The 17,434-nt window shown below is 41.6% G+C and overlaps 1 protein-coding gene across 1 annotated transcript in view; it reads right to left on the bottom strand.

The window, feature by feature from the left end:
• The window catches only part of ACTL6B (actin like 6B), a 100,577-nt gene that overhangs the window by 34,092 nt on the left and 49,051 nt on the right, over window positions 1-17,434 (bottom strand). Inside the window, exon 10 of the mRNA XM_053719567.1 lies at window positions 3,930-4,044. Coding sequence (XP_053575542.1) covers window positions 3,930-4,044 — 115 coding nt within the window. The remainder of the gene's footprint in view (window positions 1-3,929; window positions 4,045-17,434) is intronic.

Below are 17,434 nucleotides of genomic sequence, written 5' to 3'. Positions count from 1 at the left end.
CCAGAAAATGTCTACAGTCTTAAAAGCCCTTGTGAAGCCCTTTTTTCTCTTCATGTAATAAAAATGGCTTACCGGATCCCATAGGGAAAATGACAGCTTCCAGCATTACATCGTCTTGTTAGAAATGTGTCATACCTCAAGCAGCAAAAGTCTGCTCCCTGTTTCCCCCAACTGAAGTTAATTCCTCTCAACAGTCCTGTGTGGAAACAGCCATCGATTTTAGTAACGGTTGCTAAAATCATTTTCCTCTTACAAACAGAAATCTTCATCTCTTTTCTGTTTCAGAGTAAATAGTACATACCAGCACTATTTTAAAATAACAAACTCTTGATTGAATAATAAAAACTACAGTTAAACACTAAAAAACTCTAAGCCATCTCCGTGGAGATGTTGCCTGTACAACGGCAAAGAGAATGACTGGGGAAGGCGGAGCCTAGGAGGGATCATGTGACCAGCTTTGCTGGGCTCTTTGCCATTTCCTGTTGGGGAGGAGAATATCCCACAAGTAAGGATGACGCCGTGGACCGGACACACCTATGTTGGAGAAATATATTGATAGTCCTAATAGGGACAATTGGGACTGCTATCAAAGGTCTAAGATTGAGAGAGAGGTCTTCCTAACCAATAATCAGATACAGGAAGATATGAAAAACAAAGCCATTTTTGGTACTTTTTCCCCGAAAACTGCTAAAATGCTCTCAAATATTTCTAAAAGTAAGAGGAAAAATAATTATATAGGAACAATTATATCCGAGGGTAAAAAATATAATGCTCCGAAGGACATTGTTGAGCAATTCCAATTATTCTATCAGAAAATATACTCCCCTGCAGAAGTTGATCAAGAGGCGAAAAAGTCTTTTTGGGAAAGTATTAATTTACCAAAAATCTCCTCAGAACATCTAAATATTTTGAATAAAGAGATAACTATAGAGGAAACACTTATTGCAATTAAAGAAGCAGTCTTAGGGAAGGCACCCGGGCCCGACCAATTACCGATTGAATTCTATAAAAAGTTATCGGAAGAGATAGCTGCTACTTTGACAGAACTGTTTAACAATTATTTTCTGCTGCATTCCAGACCCTCTCGGTTCTTTACCGCCTCAAATATTACCCTTATCGTAAAGAAGGAGAAAGATCCCAATTCAATGGACTCATATAGACCAATCTCGCTTCTGAATAGCGATTATAAGCTATTAGCAAATATACTAGCCAACCGTCTCAAAAAGGTCATAGGAGACGTCATTCATCCGGATCAAACCGGATTTATTCCTGGTAGGTCAGCACAGAAAAATATCAGAAAGGCTATGACCGTAATCGAATATATATTAGCATCCCAAAGGACAGGGTCAGGGCTGAAGCAAGATTTTGCGTTGTTAACGGTTGATGCAGAAAAAGCCTTTGACTCTGTCCTATGGGATCATTTGTTAACAGCTCTAAGTAATTTTGGTTTTTCAGGTCACTTCTATAATTATATCTCACTCCTCTATCAGAATCCAATTTCCTATCTCAGTATTAATAATATCCTATCTACCCCAATAATACTGCATAAGGGAACAAGGCAGGGCTGCCCTCTTTCACCATTATTATTTGATATAGCCATTGACCCTCTTGCGGTGAAGAGTCGAGATGTCTTGGAAGGTATAAGAATAAAACAGCATAAAGTCACGCTCTCACTATATGCAGATGATATCCTCTTCTATATAAGAAATTCTACTAAAAATATTCCAATTCTAATTGATATTCTATCGGAATTCAGTAAATTTGCTGGATACAGAATAAATCTTGCTAAGTCAGAGATTCTCTGGATCATAAAGAATAGAAACAGTTATATACAAAACCCTTTTAAATTAACTGATAAATCTATTAAGTATCTGGGAATAAACCTTTCAGGAAACCCAGAGGAATGGTATGGCATTAATTTTGCTCCTATCTGAAGAAATTGTCTAGCAGAAATCCAGAAATGGAGCAAACTTCCTCTGTCACTTTCAGCAAAAATAGCACTAATTAAAAGGCGAACGCTTCCAAAAATACTGTTTTTTATACAGAATATCCCTTCTTTTTTGCATAGGGTCGATATTAAAAAATTTAACTCTTGCTGTTCTACTTTTCTCTGGGCCCCAAAGAAACCCCGTATTTCTCTGTCAAGGTTAATGCACCCAAAAGATTTGGGTGGACTCGCCTTTCCAAATTTAGCAAATTATAACTTGGCATGTCTTGTCCGAATTGCCCTGGATTGGCTCACAGGGGCAAATTTTATTGCTAGTTCTGATGTGGAAGAGGGTATCATGGCGCCATATGCTCTTAAGGCATTGCTACATACTGCCCATCCAATAAAGGTTCGGGACTTTTCACCAAAATACACAATGTATAATGTTATTCTTGCGTGGCATAAAATCTGTAAATTATTAGAAGTAGAAAACACACTTTCCCGCTATTTACCTATTAGGGGAAATCCTGATTTTAAGGGTGGTTGTGAATCATCAGCTTTTAGGAAATGGTCTGCTAATGAATTGACGTTTATGAGTCAGCTAGTAGACCCAGTCACAAATCATATAAAAACATTTGAATCCCTAATCAGAGATTTCCAGCTGGACAAGAGATCTTTCTTTGCTTATCTACAAATAAGACATTTCTATTATAGTCAGAAATCTACGGTTGAGGACCCCTGGACTTTGGGTCCATTAGATCCTGTTATTAGCAGATTCTCACGGGGAAATCATTCTATATCATATATCTATAGATTGCTGATACTGAAGGAGGCAGAGATGAAGGTAGACAATCTCTTTTCTATCTGGAAATCAGATTTTCCTGAAATGGACAGGGAATATTTTCAGGAGAGCTTTAATAGGGTAAGAAAATTTTCAAGCAGCATGGCAATTAGGGAATCCCATTGTAAGCTTCTTAATAGGGCCTATCTGACGCCCAGCAAAATGGCTAAATGGAAGGGGGACATGACCTGTTATAGATGCAACTTCCCGTCTGCAGACATCTTTCATGTATTCTATGCCTGCCCAAAAATGATTAAATTGTGGAAACAAGTGGAATATTGGTTGAATAGATTTCTGCCAGATAGAATATCACTGAAGCCTTTGGCAATCTTTTTTTTGGTTTCGGATAAAACTCATAATAAGTCTCTGATCAATACCTTAATCCTTCTAGTCAGACAGATGATATTAAAAGCATGGAAGGAGAAAAATGCTCCTAGCATAGCATCAGTTATAAATAATGTACAATATCAAATGTTATTAGAACAATATGATCCGTTAATATTTGAGGAAAACAAATTAAGAAAATATTTTGCTAAATGGGATAAGGTAATTTTGAGCAGACCTAGAGAGGCCCAGCTACAGATATTAAAAAACTTTCGCAATTCACTGGTATTTTTACAACTAATCTTATCAGATAGTTACCCCGACTTTTGGAGACAATGGTTTTTCTGAGGTGAGGGGGCGGGGGGCCCGGGCGGAGGGAAGAGAGCTAGGATAGTTTTTTTTTTCTTTTTCCTTTTTTTTTTTTTCTCTCTCTTCATTTTTCTTTTTTATTATGTTTGTATGGAATTCTAAAAAAAGAGAGAAAATAGAGGTGCAGACTTTGTTTGAGAATTTAAGATTATGAATTATGTAATGATGTCATGCCTATTGTCTTTTTGAGAATTTAGATTCTAAGATTATGACCTATGTAATGATGTTATATCTATTGTCTTTTGAAGCCTATTGTTGAATCTGTATATGATATTGAACGCCTCAATAAAGGAAAAATTATCATTCTACAATTCTCTTTAGTAAAAGACCCAATTTAAATCCCATAGTAGACTGTTCACAATGTATGTCTTACACCTCACAGTTCAAGTGCTCTATTTCCCAGAAACAGCCTTGTGAGATTTCCTGCAGAACAGATCAATAGAGGAATTGTATACAATATACTGTCACCTTTACGTTAGATGGATCAAATAATCCCTCTGGAATCCGCAGCCTCTCAGCTCCATAGTCTGTATTGTAGCCATTAGGCATTTCATAATGAACAGTTGGCATCTGGGCAGCTACCCTAGGGAAGAAAAACATATCTTTGTCCCACAGAGAATAATAGTATGATTAACTGTGAGTTTTACCCTACATATTGTGTGAAGACGCATATCAGTCATGTATTGTGCATAGCTGTTTGGCAGGGCATATCATCGTCAAGGCTAGTAATTAGAGTATTAGCAGATACTTAAAGGGCTATTCCAGACAAAATTGAAAACCTCATGGATGCATTTCTGTATTGAACAGAAGCAATTTTGTAATATACATACATTAGCAAAAATCCTTCTAATAAAAGCTATAGCTGTTTCAAAAGTGTATTTAAATATGCACCGTGCACCAGCATTTTAAACACAACACTTGTTCGGGGGGCCTAAGGTGCTTGTACCATCTGGTAATGACTCAATTTGTTAATTGCTGACATGATACAAGCCCCACTGATTATCTGAGCAGCTGCATTTTTAAAAAAACATGGGTGCAGTGAAAATATCAAGCTATGCTTTACATTAGAGCTATAACAACTAATCATCATAATCAATAATAATTGATTATAAAAATAGTTGTCAACGAATCTCATAATCGATTCGTTGGTTTGCAATTAGTTGGTCTGTGCACAACACCAGCTGCTTCACTCCAATGAGCTCCTGCACATGGTATTGTTTTTTATGGTTATGCCCTTAGCCTAAAGGATGTCTACAGACATTTTACTTTTTACTTTTTCAGGACACTATAAGTTTACAATTACTCAAGGCATATATGCAACCCAGATATAATAGTCATCATTTGGATTGTTTATATTAAATCAGGTGATTTGGAACTATGCTTTGCATGATATAGTGCCGAGCTTGTTATTTTACACCTAGCCCTAGATTGATGGGAATTATTTGAATTAATGTGCACTATTATCTGTTTGCACAATTATTAGCGGATTGCTTGCTATTGCTGATTATATGTACTGTATAAATAAATGTGTAATGCTTTGTCCTGTTATTGATATATAGTCATTAGCTCTTTTGATTTGTTTTTTTTATTGTTTTATATTTTTAATCAATTGTGAAAATATTTACCAGATTCAAACTTTTTAAGTATAAATTTGTTATTTTTAGAGCGGGCTAGATATTTTCCCCTAACATTATAGCTGGTTATTTACCATTGCATATAGATATTCAAGATATTTTTTATGTTAGAATGAAGTCAAGGGTTACTTCACTGAGAGGCCCCTTGCCAAGGTGGAAGTTCTACCTCTTTTCAAACTGTTTTTGGTTTTGTTTAATTATATAACTGTGCTCTGCCGCTTAAAAATTGGACAAACAGTTGTGTTAATGTAAAGTTTTAGTCTGAAGTTTATATTTGTAACACTCAGTATGTGGATTCTATTTAAAATGAAGGAAACAATTATTAATTATTTTTTTATCCGATTAGTCGATTAATGGAAAAAATAATCGGCCGATTAATCGATTATGAAAATAATCGTTAGTTGCAGCCCTACTTCACATGCACATGCAGAGAAAAAAACAAAATTTATGCTTACCTGATAATTTTTTTTATTTTGCGATGTACCGAGTCCACGGTTTCATCCTTACTTGTGGGATATTATCGTTCCCTACAGGAAGTGGCAAAGAGAGCACCCACAGCAGAGCTGTCTATATAGCTCCCCCCTTAACTCCACCCCCCAGTCATTCAACCGAAGGCTAGGAAGAAAAAGGAGAAACTATAAGGTGCAGAGGTGACTGAAGTTTTCAATAAAAAATACTATCTGTCTTGAATAGACAGGGCGGGCCGTGGACTCGGTACATCGCAAGAGAAAGAAATTTATCAGGTAAGCATAAATTTTGTTTTCTTTTGCAAGATGTACCGAGTCCACGGTTTCATCCTTACTTGTGGGATACCAATACTAAAGCTTTAGGACACGGATGAAGGGAGGGACAAGACAGGAACCTAAATGGAAGGCACCACTGCTTGCAGAACCTTTCTCCCAAAAATAGCCTCCGAAGAAGCAAAAACAGAATTTATGTTTACCTGATAAATTACTTTCTCCAACGGTGTGTCCGGTCCACGGCGTCATCCTTACTTGTGGGATATTCTCTTCCCCAACAGGAAATGGCAAAGAGCCCAGCAAAGCTGGTCACATGATCCCTCCTAGGCTCCGCCTACCCCAGTCATTCGACCGACGTTAAGGAGGAATATTTGCATAGGAGAAACCATATGAAACCGTGGTGACTGTAGTTAAAGAAAATAAATTATCAGACCTGATTAAAAAAACAAGGGCGGGCCGTGGACCGGACACACCGTTGGAGAAAGTAATTTATCAGGTAAACATAAATTCTGTTTTCTCCAACATAGGTGTGTCCGGTCCACGGCGTCATCCTTACTTGTGGGAACCAATACCAAAGCTTTAGGACACGGATGATGGGAGGGAGCAAATCAGGTCACCTAGATGGAAGGCACCACGGCTTGCAAAACCTTTCTCCCAAAAATAGCCTCAGAAGAAGCAAAAGTATCAAACTTGTAAAATTTGGTAAAAGTGTGCAGTGAAGACCAAGTCGCTGCCCTACATATCTGATCAACAGAAGCCTCGTTCTTGAAGGCCCATGTGGAAGCCACAGCCCTAGTGGAATGAGCTGTGATTCTTTCGGGAGGCTGCCGTCCGGCAGTCTCGTAAGCCAATCTGATGATGCTTTTAATCCAAAAAGAGAGATAGGTAGAAGTTGCTTTTTGACCTCTCCTTTTACCGGAATAAACAACAAACAAGGAAGATGTTTGTCTAAAATCCTTTGTAGCATCTAAATAGAATTTTAGAGCGCGAACAACATCCAAATTGTGCAACAAACGTTCCTTCTTCGAAACTGGTTTCGGACACAGAGAAGGTACGATAATCTCCTGGTTAATGTTTTTGTTAGAAACAACTTTTGGAAGAAAACCAGGTTTAGTACGTAAAACCACCTTATCTGCATGGAACACCAGATAAGGAGGAGAACACTGCAGAGCAGATAATTCTGAAACTCTTCTAGCAGAAGAAATTGCAACCAAAAACAAAACTTTCCAAGATAATAACTTAATATCAACGGAATGTAAGGGTTCAAACGGAACCCCCTGAAGAACTGAAAGAACTAAGTTGAGACTCCAAGGAGGAGTCAAAGGTTTGTAAACAGGCTTGATTCTAACCAGAGCCTGAACAAAGGCTTGAACATCTGGCACAGCTGCCAGCTTTTTGTGAAGTAACACAGACAAGGCAGAAATCTGTCCCTTCAGGGAACTTGCAGATAATCCTTTTTCCAATCCTTCTTGAAGGAAGGATAGAATCTTAGGAATCTTAACCTTGTCCCAAGGGAATCCTTTAGATTCACACCAACAGATATATTTTTTCCAAATTTTGTGGTAAATCTTTCTAGTTACAGGCTTTCTGGCCTGAACAAGAGTATCGATAACAGAATCTGAGAACCCTCGCTTCGATAAGATCAAGCGTTCAATCTCCAAGCAGTCAGCTGGAGTGAGACCAGATTCGGATGTTCGAACGGACCTTGAACAAGAAGGTCTCGTCTCAAAGGTAGCTTCCATGGTGGAGCCGATGACATATTCACCAGATCTGCATACCAAGTCCTGCGTGGCCACGCAGGAGCTATCAAGATCACCGACGCCCTTTCCTGATTGATCCTGGCTACCAGCCTGGGGATGAGAGGAAACGGCGGGAATACATAAGCTAGTTTGAAGGTCCAAGGTGCTACTAGTGCATCCACTAGAGCCGCCTTGGGATCCCTGGATCTGGACCCGTAGCAAGGAACTTTGAAGTTCTGACGAGAGGCCATCAGATCCATGTCTGGAATGCCCCACAGTTGAGTGACTTGGGCAAAGATTTCCGGATGGAGTTCCCACTCCCCCGGATGCAATGTCTGACGACTCAGAAAATCCGCTTCCCAATTTTCCACTCCTGGGATGTGGATAGCAGACAGGTGGCAGGAGTGAGACTCCGCCCATAGAATGATTTTGGTCACTTCTTCCATCGCCAGGGAACTCCTTGTTCCCCCCTGATGGTTGATGTACGCAACAGTTGTCATGTTGTCTGATTGAAACCGTATGAACTTGGCCCTCGCTAGCTGAGGCCAAGCCTTGAGAGCATTGAATATCGCTCTCAGTTCCAGAATATTTATCGGTAGAAGAGATTCTTCCCGAGACCAAAGACCCTGAGCTTTCAGGGATCCCCAGACCGCGCCCCAGCCCATCAGACTGGCGTCGGTCGTGACAATGACCCACTCTGGTCTGCGGAAGGTCATCCCTTGTGACAGGTTGTCCAGGGACAGCCACCAACGGAGTGAGTCTCTGGTCCTCTGATTTACTTGTATCCTCGGAGACAAGTTTGTATAGTCCCCAATCCACTGACTGAGCATGCACAGTTGTAATGGTCTTAGATGAATGCGCGCAAAAGGAACTATGTCCATTGCCGCTACCATCAAACCTATCACTTCCATGCACTGCGCTATGGAAGGAAGAGGAACGGAATGAAGTATCCGACAAGAGTCTAGAAGTTTTGTTTTTCTGGCCTCTGTCAGAAAAATCCTCATTTCTAAGGAGTCTATTATTGTCCCCAAGAAGGGAACCCTTGTTGACGGAGATAGAGAACTCTTTTCCACGTTCACTTTCCATCCGTGAGATCTGAGAAAGGCCAGGACAATGTCCGTGTGAGCCTTTGCTTGAGGAAGGGACGACGCTTGAATCAGAATGTCGTCCAAGTAAGGTACTACAGCAATGCCCCTTGGTCTTAGCACAGCTAGAAGGGACCCTAGTACCTTTGTGAAAATCCTTGGAGCAGTGGCTAATCCGAAAGGAAGCGCCACGAACTGGTAATGCTTGTCCAGGAATGCGAACCTTAGGAACCGATGATGTTCCTTGTGGATAGGAATATGTAGATACACATCCTTTAAATCCACGTGGTCATGAATTGACCTTCCTGGATGGAAGGAAGAATTGTTCGAATGGTTTCCATTTTGAACGATGGAACCTTGAGAAACTTGTTTAAGATCTTGAGATCTAAGATTGGTCTGAACGTTCCCTCTTTTTTGGGAACTATGAACAGATTGGAGTAGAACCCCATCCCTTGTTCTCCTAATGGAACAGGATGAATCACTCCCATTTTTAACAGGTCTTCTACACAACGTAAGAATGCCTGTCTTTTTATGTGGTCTGAAGACAACTGAGACCTGTGGAACCTCCCCCTTGGGGGAAGCCCCTTGAATTCCAGAAGATAACCTTGGGAGACTATTTCTAGCGCCCAAGGATCCAGAACATCTCTTGCCCAAGCCCGAGCGAAGAGAGAGAGTCTGCCCCCCACCAGATCCGGTCCCGGATCGGGGGCCAACATTTCATGCTGTCTTGGTAGCAGTGGCAGGTTTCTTGGCCTGCTTTCCCTTGTTCCAGCCTTGCATTGGTCTCCAAGCTGGCTTGGCTTGAGAAGTATTACCCTCTTGCTTAGAGGACGTAGCACTTTGGGCTGGTCCGTTTCTACGAAAGGGACGAAAATTAGGTTTATTTTTGGCCTTGAAAGGCCGATCCTGAGGAAGGGCATGGCCCTTACCCCCAGTGATATCAGAGATAATCTCTTTCAAGTCAGGGCCAAACAGCGTTTTCCCCTTGAAAGGAATGTTAAGTAGCTTGTTCTTGGAAGACGCATCAGCTGACCAAGATTTCAACCAAAGCGCTCTGCGCGCCACAATAGCAAACCCAGAATTCTTAGCCGCTAACCTAGCCAATTGCAAAGTGGCATCTAGGGTGAAAGAATTAGCCAATTTGAGAGCATTGATTCTGTCCATAATCTCCTCATAAGGAGGAGAATCACTATCGACCGCCTTTACCAGCTCATCGAACCAGAAACACGCGGCTGTAGTGACAGGGACAATGCATGAAATTGGTTGTAGAAGGTAACCCTGCTGAACAAACATCTTTTTAAGTAAACCTTCTAATTTTTTATCCATAGGATCTTTGAAAGCACAACTATCTTCTATGGGTATAGTGGTGCGTTTGTTTAAAGTGGAAACCGCTCCCTCGACCTTGGGGACTGTCTGCCATAAGTCCTTTCTGGGGTCGACCATAGGAAACAATTTTTTAAATATGGGGGGAGGGACGAAAGGAATACCGGGCCTTTCCCATTCTTTATTTACAATGTCCGCCACCCGCTTGGGTATAGGAAAAGCTTCTGGGAGCCCCGGGACCTCTAGGAACTTGTCCATTTTACATAGTTTCTCTGGGATGACCAACTTGTCACAATCATCCAGAGTGGATAATACCTCCTTAAGCAGAATGCGGAGATGTTCCAACTTAAATTTAAACGTAATCACATCAGGTTCAGCTTGTTGAGAAATGTTCCCTGAATCAGTAATTTCTCCCTCAGACAAAACCTCCCTGGCCCCATCAGACTGGTTTAGGGGCCCTTCAGAACCATTATTATCAGCGTCGTCATGCTCTTCAGTATCTAAAACAGAGCAGTCGCGCTTACGCTGATAAGTGTGCATTTTGGCTAAAATGTTTTTGACAGAATTATCCATTACAGCCGTTAATTGTTGCATAGTAAGGAGTATTGGCGCGCTAGATGTACTAGGGGCCTCCTGAGTGGGCAAGACTCGTGTAGACGAAGGAGGGAATGATGCAGTACCATGCTTACTCCCCTCACTTGAGGAATCATCTTGGGCATCATTGTCATTGTCACATAAATCACATTTATTTAAATGAGAAGGAACTCTGGCTTCCCCACATTCAGAACACAGTCTATCTGGTAGTTCAGACATGTTAAACAGGCATAAACTTGATAACAAAGTACAAAAAACGTTTTAAAATAAAACCGTTACTGTCACTTTAAATTTTAAACTGAACACACTTTATTACTGCAATTGCGAAAAAATATGAAGGAATTGCTCAAAATTCACCAAAATTTCACCACAGTGTCTTAAAGCCTTAAAAGTATTGCACCCCAAATTTGGAAGCTTTAACCCTTAAAATAACGGAACCGGAGCCGTTTTTAACTTTAACCCCTTTACAGTCCCTGGTGTCTGCTTTGCTGAGACCCAACCAAGCCCAAAGGGGAATACGATACCAAATGACGCCTTCAGAAAGTCTTTTCTATGTATCAGAGCTCCTCACACATGCGACTGCATGTCATGCCTCTCAAAAACAAGTGCGCAACACCGGCGCGAAAATGAGACTCTGCCTATGATTTGTGAAAGCCCCTAAAGAGAAAGGTGTCTAAAAAAGTGCCTGCCGATATAAACTTATCAAAATACCCAGATTAAATGATTCCTCAAGGCTAAATATGTGTTAATAATGAATCGATTTAGCCCAGAAAAAGTCTACAGTCTTAATAAGCCCTTGTGAAGCCCTTATTTACAATCTTAATAAACATGGCTTACCGGATCCCATAGGGAAAATGACAGCTTCCAGCATTACATCGTCTTGTTAGAATGTGCCATACCTCAAGCAGCAAGAGACTGCTCACTGTTCCCCCAACTGAAGTTAATTCCTCTCAACAGTCCTGTGTGGAACAGCCATGGATTTTAGTAACGGTTGCTAAAATCATTTTCCTCATACAAACAGAAATCTTCATCTCTTTTCTGTTTCTGAGTAAATAGTACATACCAGCACTATTTTAAAATAACAAACTCTTGATTGAATAATAAAAACTACAGTTAAACACTAAAAAACTCTAAGCCATCTCCGTGGAGATGTTGCCTGTACAACGGCAAAGAGAATGACTGGGGTAGGCGGAGCCTAGGAGGGATCATGTGACCAGCTTTGCTGGGCTCTTTGCCATTTCCTGTTGGGGAAGAGAATATCCCACAAGTAAGGATGACGCCGTGGACCGGACACACCTATGTTGGAGAAAGTATCAAATTTGTAAAATTTGGAAAAGGTATGAAGCGAAGACCAAGTCGCAGCCTTACAAATTTGTTCAACAGAAGCATCATTTTTAAAAGCCCATGTGGAAGCCACCGCTCTAGTAGAGTGAGCTGTAACCCTTTCGGGAGGCTGCTGTCAAGCAGTCTCATATGTCAAACGGATTATGCTTTTCAGCCAAAAGGAAAGAGAGGTAGCCGTAGCCTTTTGACCCCTACGCTTTCCAGAATAGACAACAAACAAAGAAGATGTTTGACGGAGATCTTTGGTTGCTTGCAAATAAAACTTCAAAGCACGAACCACGTCCAAGTTGTGCAACAGACGTTCCTTCTTAGAAGAAGGATTAGGACACAGAGAAGGAACAACAATTTCCTGATTGATATTCCTGTTAGCAACAACCTTAGGAAGGAATCCAGGTTTGGTACGCAAAACCACCTTATCAGCATGGAAAACAAGATAAGGCGAGTCGCATTGTAATGCAGATAGTTCAGAAAACTCTTCGAGCTGAAGAGATAGCAACTAGAAACAGAACTTTCCAAGATAGAAGCTTAATATCTATGGAATGCATGGGTTCAAACGGAATCCCTTGAAGAACTTTAAGAACTAAATTCAAACTCCATGGCGGAGCAACAGGCTTAAACACAGGCTTGATTCTAACTAAAGCCTGACAGAACGCCTGAACGTCTGGGACATCTTCCAGACACTTGTGCAATAGAATAGACAAAGCAGATATCTGTCCTTTTAAGGAACTAGCTGACAATCCCTTCTCCAATCCTTCTTGGAGAAAGGACAAAATCCTAGGAATCCTGATCTTACTCCATGAGTAACCTTTGGATTCGCACCAATAAAGATATTTACGCCATATCTTATGATAGATTTTCCTGGTGACAGGCTTTTGAGCCTGAATCAAGGTATCTATGACCGACTCAGAGAAACCCCGCTTTGATAAAATCAAGCGTTCAATCTCCAAGCAGTCAGCCGCAGAGAAATTAGATTTGGATGCTTGAACGGACCTTGAATCAAAAGGTCCTGTCTCAGCGGTAGAGTCCATGGTGGAAGAGAAGACATGTCCACCAGGTCTGCATACCAAGTCCTGCGTCGCCACGCAGGTGCTATCAAAATCACTGAAGCTCTCTCCTGTTTTATTCTGGCAATCAAGCTAGGAAGGAGAGGAAATGGTGGAAACACATAAGCCAGGTTGAACGACCAGGGTACTGCTAGAGCATCTATCAGTACTGCCTGAGGATCCCTTGACCTGGACCCGTAACAAGGAAGTTTGGCGTTCTGATGAGACGCCATCAGATCCGATTCTGGTGTGCCCCATTGCTGAATCAATTGTGCAACACCTCCGGATGGAGTTCCCACTCCCCCGGATGAAAAGTCTGACGACTTAGAAAATCCGCTTCCCAGTTCTCCACTCCTGGGATATAGATTGCCCATTGAATTATTTTGGAAACCTCTATCATCGCTAGAGAACTCTTTGTTCCCCCTTGATGATTGATATATGCTACAGTTGTGATATTGTCCGACTGGAATCTTATGAATCTGGCCGACACCAGCTGAGGCCACGCCTGAAGCGCGTTGAATATTTCTAGAATATTTATCAGGAGGAGAGCCTCCTTCTGAGTCCACAATCCCTGTGCTTTCAGGGAATTCCAGACTGCACCCCAGCCCAATAGGCTGGCGTCCGTCGTCATTATGACCCATGCTGGCCTGCGGAAACACATTCCCTTGGACAGATGATCCTGTGACAACCACCAAAGAAGAGAGTCTCTGGTCTCTTGGTTCAGATTTATACAAGGAGATAAATCTGCATAATCCCCCTTCCACTGTTTGAGCATGCAAAGTTGCAGTGGTCTGAGATGCAAGCGAGCAAACGGAACTATGTCCAGTGCCGCTACCATTAAACCGATTACCTCCATACACTGAGCCACTGACGGCCGAGGAATGGAATAAAGAGCTCGGCAGATGGATAAAATCTTTGATTTCCTGACCTCCGTCAGAATTTTTTTTCATGTCCACCGAATCTATCAGAGTTCCCAGAAATGGAACTCTTGTGAGAGGGCTAAGTGAACTCTTTTGCACGTTCACCTTCCACCCGTGAGATCTTAGAAAAGCCAACACGATGTCCGTGTGAGACTTGGCTAATTTGAAAATTCTGGGAGCCGTGGCCAACCCGAAGGGAAGAGCCACAAACTGGTAATGTTTGTCCAGAAAGGCGAACCTGAGGAACTGGTGATGATCTTTGTGGATAAGAATGTGTAGATACGCATCCTTTAAGTCCACGGTGGTCATATATTGACCCTCCTGGATCATTGGCAAAATAGTCCGAATGGTCTCTATCTTGAAGGATGGGACTCTGAGGAATTCGTTTTAGGATCTTGAGATCCAAAATTGGTCTGAAAGTTCCCTCTTTTTTGGGAACCACAAACAGATTGGAGTAGAACCCTTGCCCCTGTTCTGTATTCAGAACTGGGCAGATCACTCCCATGGAATATAGGTCTTCTACGCAGCATAAGAACGCCTCTCTTATTGTCTGGTTTACAGACAATTGAGAAAGATGGAATCTCCCCCTTGGGAGAGAATCTTTGAAATCTAGAAGATACCCCATGGTTACTATTTCTAAAGCCCAGGAGTCCTGAACGTCTCTTGCCCAAGCATGAGCGAAGAGAGAAAGTCTGCCCCCTATTAGATCCAGTCCCGGATCGGGGGCTACCCCTTCATGCTGTCTTGGTAGCAGCAGCGGACTTCTTGGCCTGTTTACCCTTGTTCCAAGTCTGGTTAGGTCTCCACACTGACTTGGATTGAGCAAAATTCCCCTCTTGCTTTGCGGCATAGGAAGAGGAAGAGGGACCACCTTGAAGTTTCGAAAGGAACGAAAATTATTTTGTTTGGTCCTCATCTTATTCATCTTATCCTGAGGAAGGGCATGGCCTTTCCCTCCAGTGATATCTGAAATGATCTCTTTCAGTTCAGGCCTCAAACCAAAAAGACGCTGCAGTAGTTACAGGAACAATGCACGCTATAGGTTGGAGAAGAAAACCTTGAAGAACAAATATTTTCTTCAGAAGACCCTCTAATTTTTTATCCATAGGATCTTTGAAAGTACAACTGTCCTCAATAGGTATAGTTGTACGCTTAGCCAGGGTAGAAATAGCTCCCTCCACCTTAGGGACCGTCTGCCACGAGTCCCGCACGGCGTCTGATATGGGAAACATTTTCTTAAAAGTAGGAGGGGGAGCGAGCGGAATACCTGGTCTATCCCACTCCTTAGTAACAATTTCCGAAATCCTTTTAGGGACTGGAAAAACATCAGTGTAGGCAGGAACCTCTAGGAATTTGTCTATTTTACACAATTTCTCTGGAACTACAATAGGGTCACAATCATCCAGAGTCGCTAAAACCTCCCTGAGCAATAAGCGGAGGTGTTCTAGTTTAAATTTAAAAGCCGTCATATCTGAATCTGTCTGAGGGAACATATTTCCTAAGTCAGAAATCTCTCCCTCAGCCAGCAAATCTCTCACATGAGAACATTGTGAGGGTACATCAGATATAGCTAATAAAGCGTCAGAGGGCTCAGTGTTTGTTCTCACACCAGACCTACTGCGCTTCCCCTGCAACCCCGGCAGCTTAGATAAAACCTCAGTGAGGGAAGTATTCATAACTGCGGCCATAACCTGCAGGGTGAAAGAATTAGACGCACTAGAAGTACTTGGCGTCGCTTGTGCAGGTGTTAACGGTTGTGACACTTGGGGAGAATTCGATGGTATAACCTGATTCTCTTCTGAGTGAGAATCATCCTGTGACATACTTTTAGTAGCTAAAATATGTTCTTTACAATTTATTGACCTTTCAGTGCATGAGGGACACATTCTAAGTGGAGGTTCCACAATGGCTTCTAAACATATTAAACATTGACTTTCCTCAATGTCAGACATGTTGAACAGGCTAGTAATGACTACAAACAAGCATGAAAACACTTTATTTAGTGAAAAAAATAACAATCTTAAAAACGGTACTGTGCCTTTAAGAGAAAAAAAGCATACACATTCTGCAAAAACGCCTAAACATGCACCAAATTTTTCAAAATTTTGTATGTAGGCACACAATAGGTAGTTAAGATTGCACCACAATTTTTTTTAACAATTAACCCCTTAATGTCCAAACCGGATCGAAAATAGGCCCAAATCCGTAAAAAAAAAACTCAGCACCATTCCACAGCCCTGCTGTGGCCCTACCTGCCCTCAGGGATCTAAAGTGTGGGGTAAAAGCTTTGATTTGGCCCCAAACATACACCAAGGCCCTCAGGAGTTAGCTTGCTGCTTGTTGTACAAAACTAAGTGCGCAACTGAGGTGCGAAAATAGGCCCCGCCCATCTCACTCAATGTTCCCTGAGCCTTAAAGAACCGAACCAGAGTGGTTATAACTAGCCATGTGGGTTCCAAGACCCTAAAAATAAGCCATGTGTGTCCTAATAAAGTTGCCCAACACGTTTATTGCCCACAAAAAACGTTAAAGCACTCCCATCCAAAAAACGTTTGCACACAAACATTTTACATTCAGTGTCAACCATATATGTAATTGGCCCCATAAGCAAGCTAAGTAATGCCCTTCTTTTTAGCTCTATGATTACTGCTTACCCTTACCCTCTCATGGGGATACTGTCAGCCTTTCTGAAATATCACAGTCTCTCCAGAAAAAATGACTGAACATACCTCATTGCTGCATAGCATGAAACTGTTCCTCACACTGAAGTTTCCTGTACTCCTCAGCCTCTGTGGGAACAGCAATGGACCTTAGTTACAAATGCTAAGATCATCATCCTCCAGGCAGCAGTCTTCATCCATCTGCTGCCTGAGAGTAAATAGTACACACCGGTACCATTTTAAAATAACAAACTCTTGCTCGTAGAAAATAAAAACTAACAGTTTATCACCTCTTTCACTTTACCCTTCCTGCTTAGAGCCGGCATAGAGAATGACTGGGGGGTGGAGTTAAGGGGGGAGCTATATAGACAGCTCTGCTGTGGGTGCTCTCTTTGCCACTTCCTGTAGGGAAGGATACATCTTGCAAAAGAAATGTTAACACTAAAACAGTTATAACTCTTAATAGAAGCATTTTTGCCAATACATGTATATTGCAAATATGTTTCTATTCAAAGATGCAATAAATCTATGTGCATTTATATTTTGACTGGAATGTCCCTTTAAGTGTACAAGGCTGAGTCAAGAAATAAATTAACAAGGCAGAGTCTCATGGCATGTAACATGCAAACTCAAATGTCTGCATATCTAAAAGCTAGGTGTTTTTTTTTTAGTACAAAATGTAACCAGAGTAGATGATTGTATAGACCATCTGCACATTTGTCTACAGAAAACCTGAACAAGCAGTGTTTCCCACTGCAGCAGAGGATTCTGGGTAAGGGTATGGAAATTAGGTAATCAATGTGAGAGGTTTTATTGTTGGTGACTGTAGTGGGCGTGGTTCATTTGTACTTGTACGGCCTCTAACAAGCAAGGCTGCCTCTCAGGGCATGC

Source organism: Bombina bombina, chromosome 6, assembly GCF_027579735.1.
Source record: "Bombina bombina isolate aBomBom1 chromosome 6, aBomBom1.pri, whole genome shotgun sequence".
NCBI lineage: Eukaryota > Metazoa > Chordata > Amphibia > Anura > Bombinatoridae > Bombina > Bombina bombina.
The sequence above is the reverse complement of the archived record's forward strand: the minus strand, read 5'-3'. Positions and strand labels throughout refer to the sequence as shown.